Consider the following 14,310-nt stretch of genomic DNA (forward strand, 5'->3'; position numbering starts at 1 on the left):
TAAATCCTTGATCCTCAGTAACAGGCCAGGACAGCACTAACTCAACGCACTACGGACAGTTAAAACATCTCAACGGAGACAGGACATCTAATAGAAGCAACCAGCCAAGGGTGATATTCTGGCAGGACAGATTGTTAATAAAAAAAAGGACTTTAGATTAATTTGGATTTTGGGGGAATAGCTTCAACTGAGACTAAGGCGGAGACAGAATTGGTCCCTTGAAAAGTATCTTCTGTTGTCACTCATTCTGTCAGTAAATTGGTCTATAATCTGACTGTCAGTAAATTGGTCTATAATCAGACTGTCAGTAAATTGGTCTATAATCTGACTGTCAGTAAATTGGTCTATAATCTGACTGTCAGTAAATTGGTCTATAATCAGACTGTCAGTAAATTGGTCTATAATCAGACTGTCAGTAAATTGGTCTATAATCTGACTGTCAGTAAATTGGTCTATAATCTGACTGTCAGTAAATTGGTCTATAATCTGACTGTCAATAAATTGGTCTATAATCAGACTGTCAGTAAATTGGTCTATAATCTGACTGTCAATAAATTGGTCTATAATCTGACTGTCAATAAATTGGTCTATAATCTGACTGTCAATAAATTGGTCTATAATCTGACTGTCAGTAAATTGGTCTATAATCTGACTGTCAGTAGCTTGGTCTATAATCAGACTGTCAATAACTGTTGAGGGTCTATAAATTAATTTGTATCATTCAGTGGAATTAAATTGGCACGTGTGTTCAGTATATCTGTTATGTGTCATATTTATCACACCCTACAGATACAGAGCCTCTGAGTGGATCATCTGTCCCGACAGACAATAGCTGCTACTGCTGATGCATCTTCTGGTGCCTTCAAGACAACGGAGAACTCTGGAAAAATACCAGATCAAATCACGACGTCGGTGACCTTCAGGTCAAAAAGGTCGGAGCTCTAGAAAGAGTGTCTGAGAGTTCCAGAGTTTGCGAGTTGCGAGTTGGATGACCATTCAAAACTATTTTTCCCCCCCAGTTTCCTTGAACGAACGCACTGATGTCAAGAGATTTCCCCGAGTTGTTTTGAACGCGGCGTCAAACTGTTGGAAGCCTGACGACACACCACTTTGCAATGAGCTGGAGGCAGTATGCATTTTGGAAACTTAATACTTAAATGGTTGAAAGTTGTAACGTTTTACTACAAATTATGAGCCAATGTTCTTATCTTGCCTATTAGATCTCCTCCTCGTTCTACGTAATCTAACGGAGGGTTTAATCTCCGTCACATGAAACCGCTAGCATGTCGCAGTGGCCTTTAGACAACGTTGTTTTTGCACTAACTGCGTTATGGAACGAACGTTCGTGGCTCACAGCCTGCTGCCTTGTGCACATTGCTGCAGTTATACAATGTGAAGAAATAATAGTTTAGCAATATTTTTAAGCTAAAACGTTCTGATCTGTTGCATTTAAAATAGATACAGTTGAAGTCAGTGGGAAGTTAACATACACTGAGTTTGGAGTCATTAAAACTCGTTTTTTCAACCACTCCACAAATTTCTTGTTAACAAACTATAGTTTTGGCAAGTCGGTTAGGACATCTACTTTGTGCATGACACAAGTCATTTCTCCAACTATTGTTTACAGACAGATTATTTCACTTATAATTCACTGGATCACAATTCCTATATATCCTAGGCCTACTGGTTGTATGAATCTGGGATTTTTCGTCTCAAAACTGTCCCAAAACTGTCCCAGAGTCTGTTTGGAACAGGCTATTTCTTCCTCGACAAGCTGACCAATAGAATAGGTAGCCTACACGTTTCTACTATAGTAGATTGACATCGGCTAGCGATGTTGCTGTTCGTTGCTCGTCTTGTTAACATCTTCAAAGTGAACATCAGAATTCAGTAAGAACAAACGTACATCGCTGTTGCATCCTTGACTTGCATGTTAATATGAATTACCATATTCTAAAGGTTCTGTTAATATGAATTACCATATTCTAAATGTTCTGGTAATATGAATTACCATATTCTAAATGTTCTGGTAATATGAATTACCATATTCTAAATGTTCTGCTAATATGAATTACCATATTCTAAATGTTCTGTTAATATGAATTACCATATTTTAAATGTTCTGTTCATATGAATTACCATATTCTAAACGTTCTGTTCATATGAATTACCATATTCTAAATGTTCTGGTAATATGAATTACCATATTCTAAATGTTCTGGTAATATGAATTACCATAATGTACATGTTATTTCTGTCATTCTGAGCACCGTGGGTGGTACGTCCTAATCAGGTAACGCACCCAATACATATGGGTCTGGTAAATTTCTCAAAATGTCCCGTAAATGAAAATCTCCCCGGCGACACGGAAACCCTGGAACGAGCCCCCACCCTTCAAACTCCAGGATGTTGGTTAGAGAGTTGATGGAGGTCTGAGAGGGGACGGAGTCATCCAGAGTCTCCTCCGCAGAGTCTTCCTCGCTGGTCTCAGTCAGGTCCTCTCTGTCAGCCGCGCCATGACGTCTTTGACCACCAGGTCTTCTGGAGTGCAGGGAGCTGAGGGGAGGGGACAGGTTTTTAATGTAAGACTGAAAAAAAGAAGCTAATTGACATCTACAATAACATTAGAAATTGATTTTTCCTAGCCACCGTGCTTCTACACCTGCATTGCTTGCTGTTTGGGGGTTTTAGGCTGGGTTTCTGTACAGCACTTTGAGATATCAGCTGATGTAAGAAGGGCTTTATAAATACATTTGATTTGATATATATGTGTATTGTGTATAAATAACTGTAGTAGTTCAATAACATGGGTAGATGCTGCCCCCCAGTGGTAATCTCTACTAACTGCAGGTGGCACGCTGTACTTAGGGAAAGGGGATACCTAGGCAGTTGTTCAACTGAAATGTGTCTTCAGCATTTAACCCCTCTGACTCAGAGAGGGGCAGTGGGGCTGCGGGAGCTGCTGTTGTTAACTGCCTTGATCAAGGGCAGAACGGAAGATTTTTTCCCCCACCTTGCCAGCTCGGGGATTCAAACCAGCAACCTTTCAGTTACTGACCCACAGCTCTTAAACCCGCTAGGCTACCTGCCACCCAGGCTTTGCACCAGTATCTATGGGGGCGGCAGGTAGCCTAGTGGTTAGAGCGTTGGGCCAGTAACCAAAAGGTAGCTGAATCAAATCCCCGAGCTGACAAGGTAAAAAATCAGTCGTTCTGCCCCCTGAACAAGGCAGTTAACCCACTGTTCCTAGACCGTCATTGTAAATAAGAATTTGTTCTTAACTGACTTGCCTAGTTAAATAAAAATCTAGTGTATGTCAACGGTAGTGTACCTGCTGTGTGACTGCAGCCTCCGGTACTCTGCTCTTACTTCATCCAAGCTGCACGGCCCACCTTCATTGCCGAGGAATATCCCTAAACACATGTCGGTGAATAGAAACTGCTCACTTAAATCACAGAACATGTTTTTTTTTCTGTACACATCAAATGTCCCAGGGTTCCTCTCACCTTTCAGTAGCATCAGTCTGCTCAGGTAGGCTTCCTGCTCTTTGAGAAATCCTTTGGCATGGTCCAAGATCTTCCACTGACCGACCAGACAACATTACAATGACACTTTACAATACAAAACATTCAACTGAAGTTTCCACTTTTATCTGATCCTTAATACCAATTTATCACCAGGTAGGTGAAGATCTACCTGCACCGCCAGGTAGGTGAAGATCTACCTGCACCGCCAGGTAGGTGAAGATCTACCTGCACCGCCAGGTAGGTGAAGATCTATCTGCACCGCCAGGTAGGTGAAGATCTACCTGCACCGCCAGGTAGGTGAAGATCTACCTGCACCGCCAGGTTGGTGAAGATCTACCTGCACGGCCAGGTAGGTGAATATCTACCTGCACGGCCAGGTAGGTGAATATCTACCTGCACGGCCAGGTAGGTGAATATCTACCTGCATGGCCAGGTAGGTGAAGATCTACCTGCACGGCCAGGTAGGTGAATATCTACCTGCACCGCCAGGTAGGTGAAGATGTTTTTGGAAACTAGAGAAAGTCGACAGTAAACAGTAACTTCGAATCAGCAAAGCACATGAGAATGTCAGAACAGTTCCCACAGCGGTGGCAGATCACCATGACTACAGTGGTAGCAGGGAAGACCGTGACAAGCGCTGAAAAAATCAAGGTGAGTGGCGTTTTACTCAAACTTTTAATCCGCTAACCTTGGCTTTAGTAGGGTGGTCGGTACTCCGCTAACCTCGGCTTTAGTAGGGTGGTCGGTACTCCGCTAACCTTGGCTTTAGTAGGGTGGTCGGTACTCCGCTAACCTTGGCTTTAGTAGGGTGGTCGGTACTCCGCTAACCTCGGCTTTAGTAGGGGTGGTCGGTACTCGCTAACCTCGGCTTTAGTAGGGTGGTCGGTACTCCGCTAACCTTGGCTTTAGTAGGGTGGTCGGTACTCCGCTAACCTCGGCTTTAGTAGGGTGGTCGGTACTCCGCTAACCTCGGCTTTAGTAGGGTGGTCGGTACTCCGCTAACCTTGGCTTTAGTAGGGTGGTCGGTACTCCGCTAACCTTGGCTTTAGTAGGGTGGTCGGTACTCCGCTAACCTTGGCTTTAGTAGGGTGGTCGGTACTCCGCTAACCTTGGCTTTAGTAGGGTGGTCGGTACTCCGCTAACCTTGGCTTTAGTAGGGTGGTCGGTACTCCGCTAACCTCGGCTTTAGTAGGGTGGTCGGTACTCCGCTAACCTTGGCTTTAGTAGGGTGGTCGGTACTCCGCTAACCTTGGCTTTAGTAGGGTGGTCGGTTACTCCGCTAACCTTGGCTTTAGTAGGGTGGTCGGTACTCCGCTAACCTTGGCTTTAGTAGGGTGGTCGGTACTCCGCTAACCTTGGCTTTAGTAGGGTGGTCGGTACTCCTCTAACCTTGGCTTTAGTAGGGTGGTCGGTACTCCGCTAACCTTGGCTTTAGTAGGGTGGTCGGTACTCTGTTCTCCCCAGTCTGTCTATGGAGAGAGCTGCTCAAAACACTGAGTGTAATTTGTCAGCTTTGCCGTTTTAAACTCTCTGTAAAACGTAATACGGATCACGAAAGAACAATCTTTCTGGATTAAAAAAAAAATGGTAATGCTGTTTTAAAAGTACATATCGACCACAATACACTATTTTACCTTCTCAGTTGTTTTTTTATCTCCCTTACGACCCTTTCAGAAAAAAGGTATTTTGAAGTCAACTTATGCAAAACAAAATATCGATCCTCAAATGGAAAGCGATTGATCAGCTTTGAATCTATTTGGGGGGGGGGGTTTTAGAGAGAGAGTGGGAATGGGAGGTGCATCTGGTGTTGATAGTAAACCCCAATCCTGATGGAGAGGTGTGTGTGGATTATGACGGAGCTGTTTGTTCAGGAAAATAAACTAAATTGAGCACTATAGATGTTTCTAATTGTTTTTGTATTATGTATTCTGCTTAAAATCCTCCTAAAACTGAGCACATATTACTTTGTATTGCTTTATATGAAATTAAAGTGAGAAAAAAAAAAAAACATAACAAAATGTATCACAGAATTTCTGAAAAGCTGCCGCAAAATCAAGCATTTTTGTCAGCAGAAATCACACAAAAAATGGCGCAAAATCCTGGAGGGACCGACCAATGCACCAAGTCTGGAACCAACATTTTTTAAATTAAGAACAAATTCTTATTTACAATGACGACCTAACAGGGCAACAGTGGGTTAACTGTCTTGTTCAGAACGACAGATTTGTACCTTGTGTTAGGGTTGAACTGGCTATTTGTATGCATAACCTTTATAATAACCCGGGGAAGCTATGCTACAATATTAAGTATATAAACTACGGATAAATCAACTGTTGAAGAACTACAACCGGCAACAGGAAGTGCGTCACGAGGCTGGGACCAGCCTGCACGCCGACGATAGGAGGAGCAAGTTTAAACCAGGCTCCTCCTCCCTCTGACAGGCCAGCAGTGAGCAGGAACTATCTCTGTCAGAGTATATAAGAGAGAACAATAGGATGTGTCGTTCTCTTCTTCTGTCTGCCCTGCGAGGTGTCACAGAGAGACCGTATATACGAACGACATATTTACCACACACGTGTTTGCATTAATTCAAGTACAGCTAAATCAGAAGTTACTATGTGCTGACTATTTTGTTCTGATACCAGACACGAATAGACGCAACTTTAACACTTGTCAGCTCAGGGATTCGATCTAGCAACCTTTTAGTTACTGGCCCAATGCTCTAACACCTAGACTACCTGCTGGTTACTGGCCCAACGCTCTAACCACTAGACTACCTGCTGGTTACTGGCCCAACGCTCTAACCACTAGGCTACCTGCTGGTTACTGGCCCAACGCTCTAACCACTAGACTACCTGCTGGTTACTGGCCCAACGCTCTAACCACTAGGCTACCTGCTGGTTACTGGCCCAACGCTCTAACCACTAGGCTACCTGCTGGTTACTGGCCCAACGCTCTAACCACTAGACTACCTGCTGGTTACTGGCCCAACGCTCTAAACCACTAGGCTACCTGCTGGTTACTGGCCCAACGCTCTAACCACTAGACTACCTGCTGGTTACTGGCCCAACGCTCTAACACCTAGGCTACCTGCTGGTTACTGGCCCAACGCTCTAACCACTAGGCTACCTGCTGGTTACTGGCCCAACGCTCTAACCACTAGACTACCTGCTGGTTACTGGCCCAACGCTCTAACCACTAGGCTACCTGCTGGTTACTGGCCCAACGCTCTAACCACTAGGCTACCTGCTGGTTACTGGCCCAATGCTCTAACCACTAGGCTACCTGCTGGTTACTGGCCCAACGCTCTAACCACTAGACTACCTGCTGGTTACTGGCCCAACGCTCTAACCACTAGGCTACCTGCTGGTTACTGGCCCAACGCTCTAACCACTAGACTACCTGCTGGTTACTAGCCCAACGCTCTAACCACTAGGCTACCTGCTGGTTACTGGCCCAACGCTCTAACCACTAGGCTACCTGCTGGTTACTGGCCCAACGCTCTAACCACTAGGCTACCTGCTGGTTACTGGCCCAATGCTCTAACCACTAGACTACCTGCTGGTTACTGGCCCAACGCTCTAACACCTAGACTACCTGCTGCCCCATCATGACCCTGAACAGCTTTTAAATCTTACTAGCAACTGACTGAAATACGGAAAAATCAAAAAAAAGAATCTAAATTAGCTGTGTTTGAATTTGTTGATAAAATGCGGGACATGACTGCTTGGTTATGGGACGAGTGACAGAGGGCCAAAATGCGGGAAAAGTGTTCACCCTAAAATTCACTGTGAGTAGCCAGCTAGCCCCAAATCACACGCTCTACCCAGCAACAGTTAGCCCCAAATCACACTCTCTACCCAGCAACAGTTAGTTAGCTAGCCCCAAATCACACTCTCTACCCAGCAACAGTTAGCTAGCCCCAAATCACACCCTCTCTACCAAGCAACAGTTAGCTAGCCCCAAATCACCCTCTCTCTACCCAGCAACAGTTAGTTAGCTAGCCCCAAATCACACTCTCTACCCAGCAACAGTTAGCTAGCCCCAAATCACACTCTCTCTACTCAGCAACAGTTAGCTAGCCCCAAATCACCCTCTCTCTACTCAGCAACAGTTAGCTAGCTAGCCCCAAATCACTCTCTCTACCCAGCAACAGTTAGTTAGCTAGCCCCAAATCACACTCTCTCAACCCAGCAACAGTTAGTTAGCTAGCCCCAAATCACACCCTCTCTACCCAGCAACAGTTAGTTAGCTAGCCCCAAATCACACTCTCTCTACTCAGCAACAGTAGTTAGCTAGCCCCAAATCACACTCTCTAACCAGCAACAGTTAGCCCCAAATCACACTCTCTACCCAGCAACAGTTAGCCCCAAATCACACTCTCTACCCAGCAACAGTTAGTTAGCTAGCCCCAAATCACACTCTCTCTACCCAGCAACAGTTAGCTAGCCCCAAATCACACTCTCTACCCAGCAACAGTTAGCTAGCCCCAAATCACACTCTCTCTACTCAGCAACAGTTAGCTAGCCCCAAATCACCCTCTCTCTACTCAGCAACAGTTAGCTAGCTAGCCCCAAATCACTCTCTCTACCCAGCAACAGTTAGCTAGCTAGCCCCAAATCACTCTCTCTACCCAGCAACAGTTAGTTAGCTAGCCCCAAATCACACTCTCTCAACCCAGCAACAGTTAGTTAGCTAGCCCCAAATCACACTCTCTCTACCCAGCAACAGTTAGTTAGCTAGCCCCAAATCACACTCTCTCTACTCAGCAACAGTAGTTAGCTAGCCCCAAATCACACTCTCTAACCAGCAACAGTTAGCCCCAAATCACACTCTCTACCCAGCAACAGTTAGCCCCAAATCAATCTCTCTACCCAGCAACAGTTACTAGCCTGAAATCACTCTCTCCACCCAGCAACAGTTAGCCCCAAATCACACTCTCTTCCCAGCAACAGTTAGTTAGCTAGCCCCAAATCACACTCTCTTCCCAGCAACAGTTAGTTAGCTAGCCCCAAATCACACTCTCTCTACCCAGCAACAGTTAGCCCCAAATCACACACTCTCTACCCAGCAACAGTTAGCTAGCTCCAAATCACACTCTTCCCAGCAACAGTTAGCCCCAAATCACACCCTCTCTACCCAGCAACAGTTAGCTAGCCCCAAATCACACTCTCTACCCAGCAACAGTTAGTTAGCTAGCCCCAAATCACACTCTCTCTACCCAGCAACAGTTAGTTAGCTAGCTCCAAATCACACTCTCTCTACCCAGCAACAGTTAGCTAGCCCCAAATCAAACTCTCTCTACCCAGCAACAGTTAGCTAGCCCCAAATCACACTCTCTACCCAGCAACAGTAGTTAGCTAGCCCCAAATCACACTCTCTCTACCCAGCAACAGTTAGTTAGCTAGCCCCAAATCACACCCTCTCCACCCAGCAACAGTTAGTTAGCTAGCCCCAAATCACACTCTCCACCCAGCAACAGTAGTTAGCCAGCCCCAAATCACACTCTCTCTACCCAGCAACAGTTAGCTAGCTAGCCCCAAATCACACCCTCTCTACCCAGCAACAGTTAGTTAGCTAGCCCCAAATCACACCCTCTCTACCCAGCAACAGTTAGTTAGCTAGCTCCAAATCACACTCTCTCTACCCAGCAACAGTTAGCTAGCCCCAAATCAAACTCTCTCTACCCAGCAACAGTTAGCCCCAAATCACACCCTCTCTACCCAGCAACAGTTAGTTAGCTAGCCCCAAATCACACCCTCTCTACCCAGCAACAGTAGTTAGCTAGCTCCAAATCACACTCTCTACCCAGCAACAGTTAGTTAGCTAGCTCCAAATCACACCCTCTCAACCCAGCAACAGTTAGTTACCTAGCTCCAAATCACACTCTCATTACCCAGCAACAGTAGTTAGCTAGCCCCAAATCACACCCTCTCTACCCAGCAACAGTTAGCTAGCCCCAAATTTACACTCTCTACCCAGCAACAGTAGTTAGCTAGCCCCAAATAACACTCTTTCTACCAAGCAACAGTTAGCCCCAAATCACACCCTCTCTACCCAGCAACAGTTAGTTAGCTAGCCCCAAATCCCACTCTCTCTACCCAGCAACAGTTAGTTAGCTAGCCCCAAATCACACTCTCTCTACCCAGCAACAGTTAGTTAGCTAGCCCCAAATCACACTCTTTACCCAGCAACAGTTAGTTAGCTAACTCCAAATCACACTCTCTACCCAGAAACAGTTAGTTAGCTAGCTCCAAATCACACTCTCTACCCAGCAACAGTAGTTAGCTAGTTCCAAATCACACTCTCTACCCAGCAACAGTTAGTTAGCTAGCTCCAAATCACACCCTCTCCACCCAGCAACAGTTAGTTAGCTAGCTCCAAATCACACTCTCTCTACCCAGCAACAGTAGTTAGCTAGCCCCAAATCACACCCTCTCTACCCAGCAACAGTTAGTTAGCTAGCCCGAAATCACACTCTCTCGACCCAGCAACAGTTAGCTAGCTAGCCTCAAATCACACCCTCTCTACCCAGCAACAGTTAGTTAGCTAGCCCCAAATCACACCCTCTCTGCCCAGCAACAGTTAGTTAGCTAGCCCCAAATCACACCCTCTCTACCCAGCAACAGTTAGTTAGCTAGCCCCAAATCACACCCTCTCTACCCAGCAACAGTTAGTTAGCTAGCCCCAAATCACTCTCTCTACCCAGCAACAGTTAGTTAGCTAGCCCCAAATCACACTCTCTACCCAGCAACAGTTAGTTAGCTAGCCCCAAATCACACCCTCTCTACCCAGCAACAGTTAGCTAGCCCCAAATCACACTCTCTACCCAGCAACAGTTAGTTAGCCCCAAATCACACCCTCTCTACCCAGCAACAGTTAGTTAGCTAGCTCCAAATCACACTCTCTCTACCCAGCAACAGTTAGCTAGCCCCAAATCAAACTCTCTCTACCCAGCAACAGTTAGCCCCAAATCACACCCTCTCTACCCAGCAACAGTTAGTTAGCTAGCCCCAAATCACACTCTCTCTACCCAGCAACAGTTAGTTAGCTAGCCCCAAATCACACTCTCTCTACCCAGCAACAGTTAGTTAGCTAGCCCCAAATCACACTCTCTACCCAGCAACAGTTAGTTAGCTAACTCCAAATCACACTCTCTACCCAGAAACAGTTAGTTAGCTAGCTCCAAATCACACTCTCTACCCAGCAACAGTTAGTTAGCTAGCTCCAAATCACACCCTCTCTGCCCAGCAACAGTTAGTTAGCTAGCCCCAAATAACACTCTCTACACAGCAACAGTTAGTTAGCTAGCCCCAAATCACCCTCTCTCTACCCAGCAACAGTAGTTAGCTAGCCCCAAATCACACTCTCTCTACCCAGCAACAGTAGTTAGCTAGCTCCAAATCACACTCTCTACCCAGCAACAGTTAGTTAGCTAGCTCCAAATCACACCCTCTCTACCCAGCAACAGTAGTTAGCTAGCCCTAAATCACACCCTCTCTACCCAGCAACAGTTAGTTAGCTAGCCCCAAATCACACTCTCTCTCTACCCAGCAACAGTTAGTTAGCTAGCCCCAAATCACACTCTCTACCCAGCAACAGTAGTTAGCTAGCCCCAAATCACACTCTCTCTACCCAGCAACAGTTAGCTAGCCCCAAATCACACCCTCTCTGCCCAGCAACAGTTAGTTAGCTAGCCCCAAATAACACTCTCTACACAGCAAGTTAGTTAGCTAGCCCCAAATCACACTCTCTCTACCCAGCAACAGTAGTTAGCTAGCCCCAAATCACACCCTCTCTACCCAGCAACAGTTAGTTAGCTAGCCCGAAATCACACTCTCTCTACCCAGCAACAGTTAGCTAGCTAGCCCCAAATCACACCCTCTCTACCCAGCAACAGTTAGTTAGCTAGCCCCAAATCACACCCTCTCTACCCAGCAACAGTTAGTTAGCTAGCCCCAAATCACACCCTCTCTACCCAGCAACAGTTAGTTAGCTAGCCCCAAATCACACCCTCTCTACCCAGCAACAGTTAGTTAGCTAGCCCCAAATCACACCCTCTCTACCCAGCAACAGTTAGTTAGCTAGCCCCAAATCACTCTCTCTACCCAGCAACAGTTAGTTAGCTAGCCCCAAATCACACTCTCTACCCAGAAACAGTTAGTTAGCTAGCCCCAAATCACACTCTCTCTACCCAGCAACAGTTAGTTAGTTAGCCCCAAATCACGCTCTCTCTACCCAGCAACAGTTAGTTAGCTAGCTCCAAATCACACTCTCTACCCAGCAACAGTTAGCTAGCCCCAAATCAAACTCTCTCTACCCAGCAACAGTTAGCCCCAAATCACACCCTCTCTACCCAGCAACAGTTAGTTAGCTAGCCCCAAATCACACTCTCTCCACCCAGCAACAATTAGTTAGCTAGCCCCAAATCACACCCTCTCTACCCAGCAACAGTTAGTTAGCTAGCCCCAAATCACACTCTCTACCCAGCAACAGTTAGTTAGCTAGCCCCAAATCACACTCTCTCTACCCAGCAACAGTTAGTTAGCTAGCCCCAAATCACACTCTCTCTACCCAGCAACAGTAGTTAGCTAGCCCCAAATCACACTCTCTCTACCCAGCAACAGTTAGTTAGCTAGCCCCAAATCACACTCTCTCTACCCAGCAACAGTAGTTAGCTAGCCCCAAATCACACTCTCTCTACCCAGCAACAGTTAGTTAGCTAGCCCCAAATAACACTCTCTACACAGCAACAGTTAGTTAGCTAGCCCCAAATCACACCCTCTCTACCCAGCAACAGTTAGCTAGCCCCAAATCACACCCTCTCTACCCAGCAACAGTTAGTTAGCTAGCCCCAAATCACACCCTCTCTACCCAGCAACAGTTAGTTAGCTAGCCCCAAATCACACCCTCTCCACCCAGCAACAGTAGTTAGCTAGCCCCAAATCACACTCTCTCTACCCAGCAACAGTTAGCTAGCCCCAAATCACACTCTCCACCCAGCAACAGTAGTTAGCTAGCCCCAAATCACACTCTCTCTACCCAGCAACAGTTAGCTAGCCCCAAATCACACCCTCTCTACCCAGCAACAGTTAGTTAGCTAGCCCCAAATAACACTCTCTACACAGCAACAGTTAGTTAGCTAGCCCCAAATCACACCCTCTCTACCCAGCAACAGTTAGCCCCAAATAACACCCTCTCTACCCAGCAACAGTTAGTTAGCTAACTAGTTGCTCCATAGTAACTGACCAAAAATGTTTTGACACCAGTAGCTACACATGAAGGAGAGGACAGGATGATAGTTCAGATTGTTAGCCATGTAGTTAGCTACCTTAGCAGGCATCTTGTTGGATGTGGGACAGACGACGGTTTTGAGCGTCTCGAACAGGGTGGCTAGGTTGGCTCGGTGTCGGGCCTGCAGAGCCCGTCTCCTCTCCTTCTGGTGCTCCTCGGTGTCCCGCTTCCTCCGGAGCCCGGACGGACCCGCACAACCTCGACTGGACATCCTGACTGACGGTAAAATGCGACACCACACTGGTTAATCGAGTTGTTTCTCTTCCCGTTGTTAGGGTTATATATCGATCGGGAGGGGGGAAAACAAGATGGCGACCTAGCACTGATGGCTAACGTTCACGTTAGATGCTAATGGTTAGCTAGCTAACGTTTTAGCTACTTGATTAAGTTAGTATAGATTTCGAAAATATAGCCAAAGACCTTAATATGTTGCTTCCTTACCTTTGAAATCTTTTATAAATGTATGTTAGAAAACTGTCCACGTTTTCTGTTAATTGTTATGGCAAATTAACAGAAAGGTAGCAGCAGTATGGAGATACAGTAGGTAGCAGCAGTATGGAAATATACAGTAGGTAGCAGCAGTATGGAGATGCAGTATGGAGATACAGTAGGTAGCAGCGGTATGGAGATACAGTAGGTAGCAGCAGTATGGAGATACAGTAGGTAGCAGCAGTATGGAGATACAGTAGGTAGCAGCGGTATGGAGATACAGTAGGTAGCAGCGGTATGGAGATACAGTAGGTAGCAGCGGTATGGAGATACAGTAGGTAGCAGCAGTATGGTGATACAGTAGGTAGCAGCAGTATGGAGATACAGTAGGTAGCAGCAGTATGGAGATACAGTAGGTAGCAGCAGTATGGAGATACAGTAGGTAGCAGCGGTATGGAGATACAGTAGGTAGCAGCGGTATGGAGATACAGTAGGTAGCAGCGGTATGGAGATACAGTAGGTAGCAGCGGTATGGAGATACAGTAGGTAGCAGCAGTATGGAGATACAGTAGGTAGCAGCGGTATGGAGATACAGTAGGTAGCAGCGGTATGGAGATACAGTAGGTAGCAGCGGTATGGAGATACAGTAGGTAGCAGCGGAATGGGATACAGTAGGTAGCAGCGGTATGGAGATAAAGTAGGTAGCAGCAGTATGGAGATACAGTAGGTAGCAGCGGTATGGAGATACAGTAGGTAGCAGCGGTATGGAGATACAGTAGGTAGCAGCGGTATGGAGATACAGTAGGTAGCAGCAGTATGGAGATACAGTAGGTAGCAGCGGTATGGAGATACAGTAGGTAGCAGCGATATGGAGTTACAGTAGGTAGCAGCGGTATGGAGATACAGTAGGTAGCAGCGGTATGGAGTTACAGTAGGTAGCAGCGGTATGGAGATACAGTAGGTAGCAGCGGTATGGAGATACAGTAGGTAGCAGCGGTATGGAGATACAGTAGGTCGCAGCGGTATGGAGATACAGTAGGTAGCAGCAGTATGGAGATAC

General features: G+C 46.3%; 1 protein-coding gene across 1 annotated transcript in view; it reads right to left on the minus strand.

Moving 5' to 3' along the window:
* LOC115180810 (stimulated by retinoic acid gene 8 protein homolog) overlaps window positions 1-13,379 on the minus strand; it is a 28,832-nt gene extending 15,453 nt beyond the window's left edge. Inside the window, exons 1-5 of the mRNA XM_029742964.1 lie at window positions 13,263-13,379; window positions 12,859-13,037; window positions 3,507-3,582; window positions 3,332-3,413; window positions 2,392-2,556 (exon numbers count right to left, since the gene is read on the minus strand). Of these exons, the coding sequence (XP_029598824.1) occupies window positions 2,392-2,556; window positions 3,332-3,413; window positions 3,507-3,582; window positions 12,859-13,032 (497 nt within the window). The 5' untranslated portion in view covers window positions 13,033-13,037; window positions 13,263-13,379. The remainder of the gene's footprint in view (window positions 1-2,391; window positions 2,557-3,331; window positions 3,414-3,506; window positions 3,583-12,858; window positions 13,038-13,262) is intronic.
* Window positions 13,380-14,310: the final 931 nt, after the last annotated feature.

Source organism: Salmo trutta, unplaced genomic scaffold (assembly GCF_901001165.1).
Source record: "Salmo trutta unplaced genomic scaffold, fSalTru1.1, whole genome shotgun sequence".
In the NCBI taxonomy this organism is placed as follows: domain Eukaryota; kingdom Metazoa; phylum Chordata; class Actinopteri; order Salmoniformes; family Salmonidae; genus Salmo; species Salmo trutta.